This window comes from Stegodyphus dumicola, chromosome 2 (assembly GCF_044657685.1).
Source record: "Stegodyphus dumicola isolate Sdum_Otavi_A_Nest chromosome 2, ASM4465768v1".
NCBI classification, from domain to species: Eukaryota; Metazoa; Arthropoda; class Arachnida; order Araneae; family Eresidae; genus Stegodyphus; species Stegodyphus dumicola.
The window spans coordinates 202,237,442-202,251,550 of NC_140769.1; the positions used below are offsets into that span (position 1 = coordinate 202,237,442).

At 32.6% G+C, this 14,109-nt stretch overlaps 1 protein-coding gene across 1 annotated transcript in view; it reads left to right on the plus strand.

Moving 5' to 3' along the window:
• LOC118201074 (RNA-binding protein Musashi homolog Rbp6-like) overlaps positions 1-14,109 on the plus strand; it is a 560,394-nt gene that overhangs the window by 315,366 nt on the left and 230,919 nt on the right. The window contains exon 5 of the mRNA XM_085811638.1: positions 10,973-11,014. Coding sequence (XP_085667764.1) covers positions 10,973-11,014 — 42 coding nt within the window. The remainder of the gene's footprint in view (positions 1-10,972; positions 11,015-14,109) is intronic.

A 14,109-nucleotide genomic window follows, 5' to 3' on the forward strand; every position in this document is an offset into this window, starting at 1 on the left:
CAATTAAAATTGTATTGAATTCTTCATTTCATACATTTTGGTTCCAAAAATATTTGCGCCGTCAGATTGATCGTCAGAAGACAGTACAGAGGTTGTACTCAATAAGTTACCGTCTGCTATTTGACAATTTTGTTTTTATGAAAAATGTTACTTTTAAAGAAGGAATGGATGGAAGGCTATGTTTGTGTTCTTCCGAAGAAAATTATTCGTATCTAGTTATTAAAAAAAGTTATGCAATGCCACGGGTTTTTCGATATCTAAAGCTACGATAGGTAATGTTGTAAACAACAGAAGAAATAACTTGAAGTGGAAAAAGTATTCCAGATATGTATCCAAGAAAAGAAAGAAATATTTCGAATGTTGCAAAAGTAAGATCTTAAATGTTAAAAGAAAATCCATAAAATCAAACGACAGCTGCAAAGTCATTAATATGCTCAGTCTCAACTCTAAACAACGTAATTAATGCTGATCTGAATCTTAAAAAGGCAAAAAAAACTTAACGTGCGTCGCCTTTCTTCACGACATGTCGGCGAACGCAGAACGCACTGTAAAATTGTTTATGACAAACAGTTATCTAGACAAAAATGGAAAACTGTTGTCACAGTAGACGAATCTTTACTGTACTTAAATGACTGCAATAAAAAGAGATCCATTTATTATCATCAAAGAGGAGAAAAAAATCTTAAAACATGATTCAAGGAATCTTAAGAAAGATTTGCAAAGGTAATTATGATTGTTGCTGGCTTTTTGTATAACAGCAAATTAAAAATAAAGAAAGTAGTTAAAAATGTTAATATCAACTCCACATATTTTCAGGAACATATTTTAAAACATAATATTTTCAAATATGAAATACATTCTCTTTACCCACAGTAACATTAGTCAATAGAACTGAATCAAGAGAAAGCCGCAGCATTTCAAAATCCACTGTTAATCTCCTGAAAAAAAAAATGGAACAAGAAATGCGTAGCAAGGCCATACCTTTTTATATGTCTACTAAATCTCCTGATGTATCACCTATGGATTTTTGCGCTTTTGAAATTTTAAAAAGTTGGTTGTCCAAACGTCGACCTCCAACAGCCTTTTGAAAGCTTTTATTGTCTTGGAAATTAAGGTCTATAAAGATAGTAAAGAATAAGGGTTATCAAAAGAACATATAAAACATAAATGTTTTAGGTAAAATATTTCTATAATTACAATGAAAAATCGTCAAAAAATGGGCGAACAGCTTTTGTAACTTCGCGAACGGATATTTCCAGATTTCATAAATATTATATTTTCCCACAAGCTGAACAAATATCAGAATTTCGAAATTTTTCTAATCATATATATTAATTTATAGCCGCCCAGTCGGTATAGTGGTCAGGGAAGCTGACTGCGATACCAAAGGGGCCTGGGTTCGAATCGCGGAGGAGACATGGTTGTAACAGTCCGTCCCTTCATAGGAAAGGCGATGGTGGCCCACCTATTAGGTGCCTCCATAATAAAAAGACCACCACATCCGGCCTTGTATAGATTAATGGACTGGGTTACATTTGTAATTGTTCAAAATCTGCCATTGGAAAAAAAAATATTAATTTATATTACATTTAATAATTTGTTTTTATATTTGAATAATTCTTATCCTACTTACTGCTGGAATATCCAGCAAAATAATCCTCTTTCAAAACCCTAACTAGCATTTTAAGCATTCCACGTTTTTCTGAATTGCTAATATACGATAAAAAGAATCGTTTTATTTCGAATTCAAAAAAGTTATCTTTTCTGATTTTCAGAGCCGATAAAAATTTTATTGCCAAACAGTCCTTTTTATAAAAATATGCTGCTTAGTGAAGAAAATTTGTATATGTGTACAATTGTGCAGGCCAGCCTCCACATTTGTTCAACATAAAGTCTGTTCACTGCGACCGCTCAATGACAGAGCGAAATTGGCGGCTACAACCGGTTTCTCCTTCTCAGCTGCTGGGCTCCGAAGGTGTAGGACGGTCTTCTGGCCGTTCTCACCTCGGATGACGCTTGTATGCCATTTTGTTCTTTTTCGTTCTTGTTTTGACTGCCATCTCCATATTGTTTGTAGAGAAATGCATTTCTCCTAGAAAATAGATATGGGTACTGAAGTTTCAACTAAAATTATCTAGATGCTGACTTCTGCAGTAAATTAATGATGTTCTACGACTTGAAATATCCTCGAAAGGACTTCATGTGCACGTGTTACACTTTCCTGATGATACGAATATTTGCCTTGTGTTTCTTCAAAAATATATTAGAATAACCAGTCAACTCAATTTCCTCCGTTATAAAATTTGATTTTTTTTATCACGAAACTTTGTTTAAAGACGATGGACTGAGATTTACTTTGATTGGAATATTACGCGTTTCTTGTACGATAGGTTAGGTTTCAAAATGAGGACTGTTTCTTTCTGCCGCTGTATGATCACAGTTAATAATCTTCTGTCTGGCGATATTTACTTAATTTATGCTGGTATTAATTCAAAATTTAATGATTTCATCATACAATAAATATTACTTAATTTACATTATTTGAAGTGTCATCCTTTGGGGGTAAGTTACTTTAATTTTATATTCCTTTATAGATCATACATTCCATCATTACATTCGACACGACATCATATTTTTATTACAACAATATAATGCATAAAGAAGGCCATCAAATTTAAATGGCAATCTTGATCTAAGATAACTATGTTGAATACTTTTCAGAATCTGATTTATTTATTAACTAGTAAAAGTACTCGATGCCAGTTAAGTCAGACTGAAAGTAATGTACCTAACAACAGAGACGACGATACCGCTGTAATCCTTTTCTAATAACGATGCAAAAAGTACGATTCATAGTCATATATTTTTCAGTCTGATGCGATATGGAACCTAGATAAAAATTTCGATAGAAAAATAAACTAATTCTCTCTCATTATATGAGCAACAATGGCACGCAGATTTTAATAATTTTCGTCTTTCTCATCATACGGTCGTAAAAGCTTAAGTGTCATATGTCACCTGTATTTAATTTTAGTCGATTAAATGTGGCAAAACATTGATCATAATTGGTCAGAAATCAATATCGGGAAGAAAAAACTAACACACAAACAGGCATTCTTTGTTATATGTATAGATTTTGTAAAATTTACAAATTTTAATTAAGAAACTCTACAATTCGAAAATGAGCAGCAGCACTTTTCAAAATAAAGCATTTTTATTTCCAACGCGCGAGACTGTTGTAACTCGTAAAAATGAGTTCAAAAATTAGTGTTTTCAGAGATTTTGATTATTATTTCGGCTGATTAAAGTCATAAGAAGATGGAAACAGTCGAAATGGCTTCGCACGAATTTTTGGAATCGGGAATAATGTATTTAATGTTTGGCAATGCTATTTTTATTTTATTGTAATAAAACTTAGAAATTTTTACTAACAAACTCTACGATTTGAAAGCGAGCAGTGGCAACAACAACTTTCGAAATAAAGCACATTTTTATATCGAGCGTGCGAGATGGTTGCCACTCGGAAAAATAAGGGCGAAAATTAGCGATGTCAAATTTTCTAATTAATATCTTATTTATTTATTTATTTATTTATTTATTTATTATTAATTATATTTTACTTTTTTTTTTTTTTTTTTTTTTTTTTTTTTTGAAAAATTGGACGTTGGCCTTTCCCAGGACAGCAATTGTAGGAAATTTGCTGTCGATAGCTACAATAGTGACTGAGTTAACCGCCAACAAACACACAGGCACTCTTCTTTATATATAGAGATTAATGTAAATTCCAATTAAAAATGCATAATATAATATATATTTAATTGCTTACTAATTATTTGTATTATTGGTTCAGTTTTGGAAAATATGCCTCCTTCTTAAATTTTCACATTAATTCTCTACCGGGAGATATTTTCTGAAATTTTTAGTATAAATAACAGGCAGCGAATGTACGCAAACTTTTCCTACATATGGAAAAAATTTTGCTTTTTTTCGTGTGATTAAAATTATTATCCTAGTGTTGCAAAATATGAAATCGATAATAAAACAAATTTCAAATTCCAAATTAGGGTTTCCAGATGCCCATATTCGGTGGAAAAATACGTTTTTCAAAATTCGATGGCTCTAGGTATCGTTGTGTTACCACAATGCGAGAAACTTACACACATTTTTGCAGATTTTTTATTATTTAATTTCTTTAAATGTAACACAGGGCGATATTTGCTAGCAAAAATTTGAAAAATGAAGCGAGATTTAATGTTTTCAACGGAAAATGCCAAAACAAAATTAATAGCATTTCTGAGCTAATGCTCCCTTTCGGCTACAGAAAACTGAAAGCTTCCATATTTTATATTACGTCCAAAGAGACATTTCCATTTTTCATTTACACATACACACATGTTTTGAGAGCATTTGGAATAATGTTTCTTCGAACTAAAAATATTTAGAAACAGCATATCTTTAGACTTTTTGATAGACGGTCTCCCGCGCTGGAGAAAAAATATTTTATTCCGTATAGTGTGTTGTCACTGCTTGCTTTGAAATCGTTGAGGTTTTTAATCAAAAATTTGTTAAAGCTTAAAAAATCTGAAATAAATAATAATAAAAATTTTAAATTCAAGATTCGGGTTTGCAGGTGCCCATATTCGGGTGGAGGGCTATGGCATTTAAAATTTGATGGTTCTAGATATTTTTTGGCAATCCGATAAACATACATAGATTAATGCAGAATCTTCATTGTTTGATTACTTTAAATATAACACAAGGCGATAATATTTGGTGGAAACAATTTGAAAACTGATACAGCCATTTATATTGATTCGACGCAAACTGCAATTTCAAGACAAAATACACTTTCTGAGCTAATGTCGTAATGATAGGTAGCACTGATATTTATCGTATTATTATTTTTTAGTGAACGACAAAACGTGTTGCTCATTCTTTAACTTTTTTATGGTCATCAAAGACCTCAGCAAGCTTTCCTGTTGCACACCTCAATGGGAAACAGATGATGGCCGCTCGGATTACAAATTTACGGCTGACAGATACCGCGCATATTTGGAAAGAAAGAATTTTTTAATTTCAAAGAGTTAAAAAACCATATAGTATATGGTACATCTGCAATCCGATTTTAAATTATTAAGAAGAGTGAACGAAAATGAAAGGAACATAAATTTAGGTAACATTTTCTAGAATACTAGTTACTGTTTTAAGTAACGGTGCAAGAGAGAAGATAAACGTGCCAAAGTAAAACGTAAAATTAAGCAAAGCAACGACTTTGTGTTTGGTGTAGATCTTAGTCAGGACTCTACCGATTCCTAGAGCAAACAGGTGCAGGTCCCTCTTCATCAAGAGCAAAGAAACCAGCTTCCGTAAATGAGATACAACTACCACGAAAACAAGCAAAAGATTATGTCTACGATCAACGTTTGAGAAAATAAAGACCGGGTAAGGACTTTTGTGATCACGGTGTATATTGAATATCTTTAACTAGCTGTGAATGAGACAAGTCATTTGAACATTTATATTACCATTACTAAGCTGATATTACGCCATTTCTGTGCCAGCTCTCTATTTTCCCTCTCTAGCATTCCTCGAGCAATACTAATGCGAATTCAACAACCTGACATTCTAAAGCCATGTTCTCCCGATTTGGAAACGAAACCACCTGCCTTCCAACCGATGCTTTCTTACGAATTCTCAGCTGTCGCCTTTTGTGTGATAATGACTCTTTGAAGTTCTGTGGCTACAGTCAACGTCCTTCTCTTTAAAAGAACATTTGGAGTTGTAAAACAACAGACCTTTTCTTCAAAGCAGTAGATCTTCTGCTTTAGAATATAACGACATCCCTTTCCCAGTTTTTTTTTTTTTCTTTTCTGTAAACCACTGTGGCAAGAGTTTATCTTCCAATTCGAAGAGACATTAGCGTGGAACACCTCCTCTCCTTAAGTTTATTCCGCAGTGAAGAGTTGAGGTGCAGGCAGCGTCTTGCGCAGCGAATTTTTTCCCCGCAGTATCGGAGACTTAATCGTCTTCCATGCGGTTGTCCCCTGCATAACAATCAATGTCGGGTCCTAAAACCCGTAGATGTGTTTTTCAGATTCCTTGCGAAGGAAACAACCGCGGAATTTCTGATCAATCTTCGATTTACAACGCGTTGTTGGACATCATATGATTCACATATACGTACAGCTGTGAAACTTCACATGAATTTCTTCATGATTTTACAAAGATATAATATTCAAATTTAAAATGAACTGATTTTTACTGCTTAAAAGTATAAATGCTGCGAAAGAACACGCCTGAAAAATTGAATGTTGTTGACATTGAAAAAGTAGCAAACAAAATAAGCGTAACATAAGTAAACATATAGTGTTTTCTAGTTCCGAAAATCAGATATAAACTTCTTTTTCAGCAGAGGGAATTTGTACATTCGAAGTTGAAGGAAAACAATTTGTTTGTCTTTCTAAGTTATTCTTGTTAATTGTTTGGTTTCTTTTGCGGATTTGCGTTAAGTTTGCTATTAAAACTATTATTTCCAAGAACATTTTCCTAACAGCTTTTAGTATGTGCGTATGCGTACACCTTGAAAGGTGCCCAAACAATTTAAATAATACTATATTACAAAAACAAATTTCGGATATAAATTCAGGCATAAATTCAGTTTTGATACTGTAGTTCAGAAAATAACGTTTTCTTATGATTGTTTTAGGAATTTTGAGGAATTGAGGCAATACCCGTCGCCTATTTGAAGGTCAAAAAGATAAAGTTCAGAACGTATTCAAAAAACGTAAAACAACCATTTTTTCCCCTTAAAAATAAACCGCTTTTATAAAAATTTAGTTCTTTGTCAAACTTTTGTTTTTCAGATTATCCGTGTATTGATTTACTTATGTTTACGATTTATGGGCAAGTTATTATTGAGCAGCTAATTCAGACAATATTAATTAACATATTATTTTAAATATGATAACAGTATTTAGTTTTGTATAAATTTAAGCACAGAGAATCTAAATGCTCCAGATAAAATTAAGTAATATATAAGAACGTTTAGTAAGATCTGTGTTCAGGATCTTTTACAATATGAGAAGGAAAATTTCTAATAAAATCTCCGTGCATTTTGGATAATAATATATTCCTAAGGTTTCGGTGTGAATGCGTATGTCACATTAAGACTTCTTTGAAATGGACACAAAATTCGTTTTTCGAGGCTTTCTTTAAAAGGTAATTGATTTGACCGATGTGCTGCACTTTTACACTTAATTTTAGAGGCAACATTAATGCTCGGAATGTAAAGGTTACCCGTAATTTCTTATTTCCTTTAATAGATCTTGTAAAATTTACTTCTGTTTTATATGCAGTTTTTTAATATATTAAACCTCAGATAATTTTCTCTGAGGAAGATTTTTGCATAATTAATTATTTATAGGATTTCTTCATAGAAATCATGCCATGAATAGTTTGGTTTTACTAAATTTAAATTATTTACTTTACTTCAATATTTGCTTTAATAAAGATACAATTTTGTGCTTGAAATAATCGCATGAGTTTGTCATAGACATATATAAATTAATTGGGACTAAAACTTATTCATGTCCTTTAATGTTCATTTACCATTATTTATCCGTTACACTCTTGAAAAGAAAACAAAATAGACACTATATAACAGACAAGAGCTCTCATTTCTTCTATTATATTTTCCTCTTACCTATGTCCGACTTTGTTTCATTAATCGGGTTATAATAATGCGTAGCTTTAGTTTTTGTAGCAGGCAAATAAGTAGGATATTTATATCAAAAACATACGTCATAAATGAATCATATCAAAATTATACAGGGAAGAAATTACTAAATTGAAAACAAAATTTACTAAACTATTATAGTTAATCCTTCTGAAAGTAAAATGTGTTAATGTGCAATGACGTTGAGTGATACAACAAATATGTCATGAAATTGAATGAATGACTTACACTCTGAACAAAAAAAAGGAGGGACAGTTCTGTAGCTCCCGTTCTATTGGGCCGATTGACAAAATTTAATTTGCGATATTCAATTATACAAAATCCAACTTTTTCGGAAAAAGGCATATATCAATATCTTTTCCAAATTTTGATTCTCTGAATCAAATTATGCCTAAATATTAAATTTTGTAAATTTTTGGTGAGAAACGTCCCGAAAAAATTAAAAATTTATCTTGGCTTACATTTTTTAATTTGCGCAAGAATAATTCGCTTGTCGAAATTCTTAAGTTAAGTAACCTGTTTTCCTTTCTTTTCACTGGGCACGAGCAAAAAAAAGGTTCATCGATCATTCCATCGAATAATTTTAGCAAAGTACGTAAACTACATTTGGCATTATTATCGCTTATAACAAATATGCCAAATATCAAAACGCCCCAATATATAAATTTATGTATATCTTGGGAAAATTTGAATAAAAATCTCTAATTTCTTGCAACTATGCCTAAAAGTACATCTACTTTAAACATTAAATAGAGGGTGAAAATTTTATAGGTTATAATTTTTAAATGTTTTTGAAAAAAATGAATAAAAATAAAAATAAATCAGAAAATATGTCTAAATTTTATTTGGATTAAACTTAAATTTTGAACCGTGAAAGAAGAAACTAAGTAAATGTAGTAAGAAAGAAATATTAATAAACATATACCAAATTCAATTCACACTGAGGAGCCAAAATTTTGAGAGCTAATTGTTTTAAAACTACCTGTTCGATTTTTACAGAACTTGGCACTTTGGCATAATTTGAGTTGTAGAAGCGAACTATGAAAAGAAATCTGTATCTAGTTTTAGAAAAAGCTGGATTTTGTGTCAAAATACCTATGTTATAGCAATGCTACATATAAATTTAATATATATCCTAAGTCGTGCTCGAGATATGAAAAACGTAAGTTAAATTTTCGCAGTAGGCCCAGAAGAACAGAAGATATAGAACTACCCCCTTTTTTTGTTCAGAGAGTACGTTTTTTAAATTAGTAACTGATTCTCTAAATTTGTCAAATAATTTCAAGATTAACTTTCAGACTTAACGCTAGATCCACTATTAGCATAATTTTCTTCCCACGGGAGAGAGATATCCTTCATTTTGAAGGAAGTTTTACCAGCATATTCTATTGATTTATTTATTAGGGCTATTAATATAGCAAGATTTAACAAGCTAACTAGCTAGATTTAACAAGCACGAATTACGTTCATAACCAGTTATGTACGTAATTCGTGCATTTGATGAAATCTAATTTCATTTAAAAAATATTTTGTTTCTTAAATACTATTTGTAATGACGGGAAGTGGTCATTAGAAGACAACAGTTATTGATTCAGCACCATTTGCCAACTCGCCGGGATCTCGGGATATCCAGAGACACGATTCGCAGAGGACTAGATGAAGCTGGGCTTTAAATTTCGATGTCCATTCAAGTCAATCGACATTGACACTCCACCATAAACAGTATCGACTTGCAACGTGCCTCTCTCGCTCAGGATGGACAGTGTCCGATTAGAGAAATGTGATCTTCAGCGACAAATCACTCTTTCCTGTCAATGTTGATGACCGCCGCATACGTGTCTGGAAACGAAGAGTTGAGCAGCCCAATGCATACCGAACGACACGCAGCCATTACATAGAATGTGACAGTCTGGGGAGCGATTAACTGGAACAACTGTTCACCATTAGTCTTACTGCGAAGTATTGTGATTGCTGGCAGGTACGTTGACAACATTTTGCAGCCGGTCGTACTGCCTATGCTACCAGGTCGTCCAAGCTCTGTTTTCCAGCTGGACAGCCCTCAGCTACATAATGCACAACTTTCCCAACAATATCTTCACCGTGTTGATCACCTCGAATGACCTGTCAGGTCTCCAGACTTGCCTTCTTAATATTTGGGACATGTTGGCAAGCAAATTCAGCCGTGTACAAATATGTCACAACTCACGGAACAGTTGCTCAATTTGTTGTACAATCCACCTCAGAGGGACTTTGGTAATTTAACAGACTCCACTGCTAGGGAGAGCTTTGCCACCTACTGATTTTCACATTCTTTGTATTGCTACTCGTTAATGAAGCTCGTCCCCCCCCCAGTTTTTGAAAATTTGTTTATCTGTTCGAACACTATACTACTGTCGAGTTTCCTAGTTTGGGCTTATTTCTTTCTGGGTGCATATATGTTTTTGCAAAAGAGTGTATAATTATTGGTTTCTTTTGGATATTGAGTAATTTCAGTTTGCCATATTTCAGACAGATCTTTTATTTGCATAAAGCCGCACCACTAGCTTGAGAGAACCGCTTTTTGGCCATCTCTGCTATATAAGTGTTTTGTAAGATTGTTTTTTAGAAAATACTAGCTGAATAATAAGCCGTCTTTCCATCCTTACAATTTTCTGTAAGATTATATTCTCGCCAGTGGCAGTTTTGCTTGATAACTCACGACAGTTTTAATGGGATCAAATTTCTATGGACACTAATTGTATTTCATCTAAGCCGCAATATTAAAGGAAGAAAACACGGATGCGTGAAAAGTAATCCTCTTTTTTAAAAACATATTATTTTTGAACCGAGTAATTCACATGGGGTTTTAGTCAACTTCATATTATATTCCGCAATAGACCGCGCAGAGTAGTAATAGAAGATGTTTAATGTAATAATGTTGAACACGTTATTTATCTATAGTCCTTTATAAAGGAAATCCATCGCTAATCATTCTTGAAACATTTATTACTAACTTTTTTTCAACGCGGTAAGCATTTGTTAAACATCATTGGTACTAAAGAATTTATGAGAAGTCAACTACGGTAAAGCTATTCTCAAAGAATAAATGGAACCTACACATATTTGTAGTAGACATTGTTTATTGAGAGATCCTTCTGTATTTATTGCTGTAAAAGTAAATATGTATGACTTGGGAATACCCAGATTTATTCTACAATGTGTATTTCGTCCAATGAAGTCTTTATTCTTCTTTTGCAGATCGATCCGAAGATAGCCTTTCCGAAGAGGGCACACCCAAAGGTAAGAAGATGTTTCAGTTTTATTTCTAAGATTCTGTTTCTCTTCCTTTTACGTAGTTTGCGAGAAACAATGGTATACGTCCAAGAAATACTGAAAGAATTTCGGATCACCATTAATATGCTTAAATAGTATGTTGTCACTGTGTTTGACCAGCTGGAGACTTGTAATATCTGTGACATCCAGATTTTGCCGATGCCATATGATTTACATTTTTTTCCGGGTTTATTTCGATTTTCTTGTTCTTGTTTTTGAATTATTTAAACTAAGAGATGAAAAATTCAAATGAGAACATTTTGAGACTCAACTTGTTATTCGAATCTTTCTAATCCTAATCTACAAACTATTAAATATTTAGGAAAAGATTACTTTTATTGACTTCCAGTAGAAAAGTTTATTAAAACGAGAGCACGACTTTAGCATTTTCAGTGAACTTGGATTACCTCTTGACATCACTAAATGTCCCTTCTTAAAGTTGCTAAAATAATTCAGTATTCCATGTTTACAATTTATCTACATTAAGTTTTTAATTGAATTTTTCCCACTGAATAACTATACTGATTTAATTCTTTCGAATCGATTTCTCTCAAACATGTGAAACGAGTGTATATATGAATTTTTGTTGGAAAGAATTTCTTTCCTCCATGCCTAGTAGAATGCTGCAGCGTTCATAGTAACTTACTTCAGTGAAGCGACGACTTCTCGCTTAGAGATCTTTGTACGGTTGACGGCATTGCAACTGCGAGCATCAATAACTAAACGCTGACGCTAACAAAGGAGAGAGGAGATGCATTCAAATAATAGATCTACCTTTAGTCGCTTCAAAAGAGTGATTTGTACTTCATTTAACAACTCTTGAAACCAATGAACGATGCATTAATGCAATGAAGGAAAGCACCAGGTAGAAAATGAACTTTGGCGTCTCGCGATCTGCCGATGTATGAGCGTTTCCGGTCGACTTTTTGAAAAAATACTAAAAAATTTAACTGTTTACTAATATTTTTCCCAAAAGTTATTGAGATATTGACTTCATAATTCAAATATATTTCATTTATTAAGTTTCATTCATTTGTATTTTCTGAAGTAATATATCTATTTTTAAAAACAACATTGTGTGTATCATTCATTGCATATTTAAAATAGTGCTTAAAAATATAATATTTTTAAAAAAATTCTTCCCTCCTTTTATTTATATTTTTTATACGAACAAAAGAATTGATACTTTTTACGACTCAGATTCGTCTAGTATCAAATTTAAGCACTTAAACTGACATCAGTAATGGTATATGTGGTTGACAAATGCGATAAAAATTTTATTTATTTATTTATTTATTTATTTAGTTTTGCTCATATTTTTTTTTAAATTCCTCCTGTCTCCACAACCGAAGAAATCAGTTTAAGGAAAGAATTTATGTAAACTTAATGTAACTACTTGTGCAAAAAGCATGAAGGATTAATAGAGCTAAAATTAAATAAGGAGGCTAATGAACCAGAACTGTACTCTAAGAGTGAAGACTGATAGGACTAACGTAAAATAGAGCGTCTTTTATTGTAAACTGCCTTAAAGGCTGCGTTTTATCTGAAGTACTTTGTCATATCTTGTTATAGAAGTCTGAAAAATCTCTCATAGATATTCGAATTTGATAGGTGGGAGATATTTTAGGGTTGATGGTTATTGCATATTTCTCCGATGTCATCTTTCTCCCTTAATTTCAGTATCACCAAGAAAACAACAAAAAGGGATCTCAGCAAATAAAATGAAGTACATCTAGCCTTTAAATTAATATTTTCTCACGCAGCCGTTTAATTAATTAGCTCTGTTGAAAACCCATTAACACCTGAAATTTTGCAAGGTCAAGAATTCCTGAGAACTTTTACTTAAAAGGTAAACAAATCGTTCTCCACTGGTTCCTTCGCCATTGTGGCCTTTGGGGCAATGAACAAACGGATTTCCTTGCAAAAAAGATGTTCCAGCTTACTACATCCTAATACAGCCATTTTTTATTAGAGGATTAAACTGTTAATTTTTAAAAATTATTGACGTCTAATATCTTACGAGATTTTTAGATCCGTACGGTCTTATAAAGTTAGAGGAGGTTATGTTCTTCCATTATTCCCGATAGTCGAAGACGCAATGCAGTTGCGGCGGTCCATCTGTTTACAGAACATGATTGCCTTCTCGTCCACCTGCACCATATAAGAGTTTCAACCGATCCGATTTGCTACTTTCTGATTCTGGAGAAGAAATGGCAGGAACTACCTGCTCCAATGTAGGGCTCTTCGTGGTTTTAACAGAACAGTCGAGGCACAGGGAGGCAAGAACTCTCTTTAGGCAATGACATCGGTATTTTTGTTCTCAGTTCTATTGTTTGTAACCTTATAAGGTATTTCTTCTGCCTTCTTGGCATGCCTTCGTGTTGCTTTGGTCTGCAAGCTGAACGTGTATTCCAGAGGTCCGTGGTTCGATTTCCGGCGAAGCCGTTGCTAATTTTTCTCTTATCCTGCTGCCAAAAAATATCTAATGTCCCTACAACCTTGTCTATAAGATTTTAGTTCTTTGTAACTTTTCCCCTACCTACTGAAAACAAAACAAAAATAATAATAATAATAATAATAATAATAATAATAATATTTCGGAAAACTCTTTTGTCTCTAAATTTAATAATTCAGAATTATCTGCGATTCTAAGTTAGAATTCATTCAAAGACATATCCGACTTTTAAAGGCATTTATATAGTGAAAAAATGAGCCTTAGATTGGTGACTTCTAATAAATAGATGAGCAAGATTATAGACGAGAAATAAATAAGAAATGTGTAGTAAATAGATGACTAATCTGATTCAAATAATTCGATTATTAAAGGCATACGAATCTTTTAGCGAAATTTTTATAGTTAAAAATTCGCTTTAGATTGACGGCATGTAATAAATAGATGAGAAAGATTATGCATGAAAAATAGATAAGAAAGGTGCAGTAAATAGATGACTGAACTAATTTAGATAGTTCCAATTATTTCGTATGGACTTTCTGATTTTTATTTGCTGTTATTAACCACTTAGCCTTTTAAATTTGCTGTCATACCTCTCTATTTTTACTTT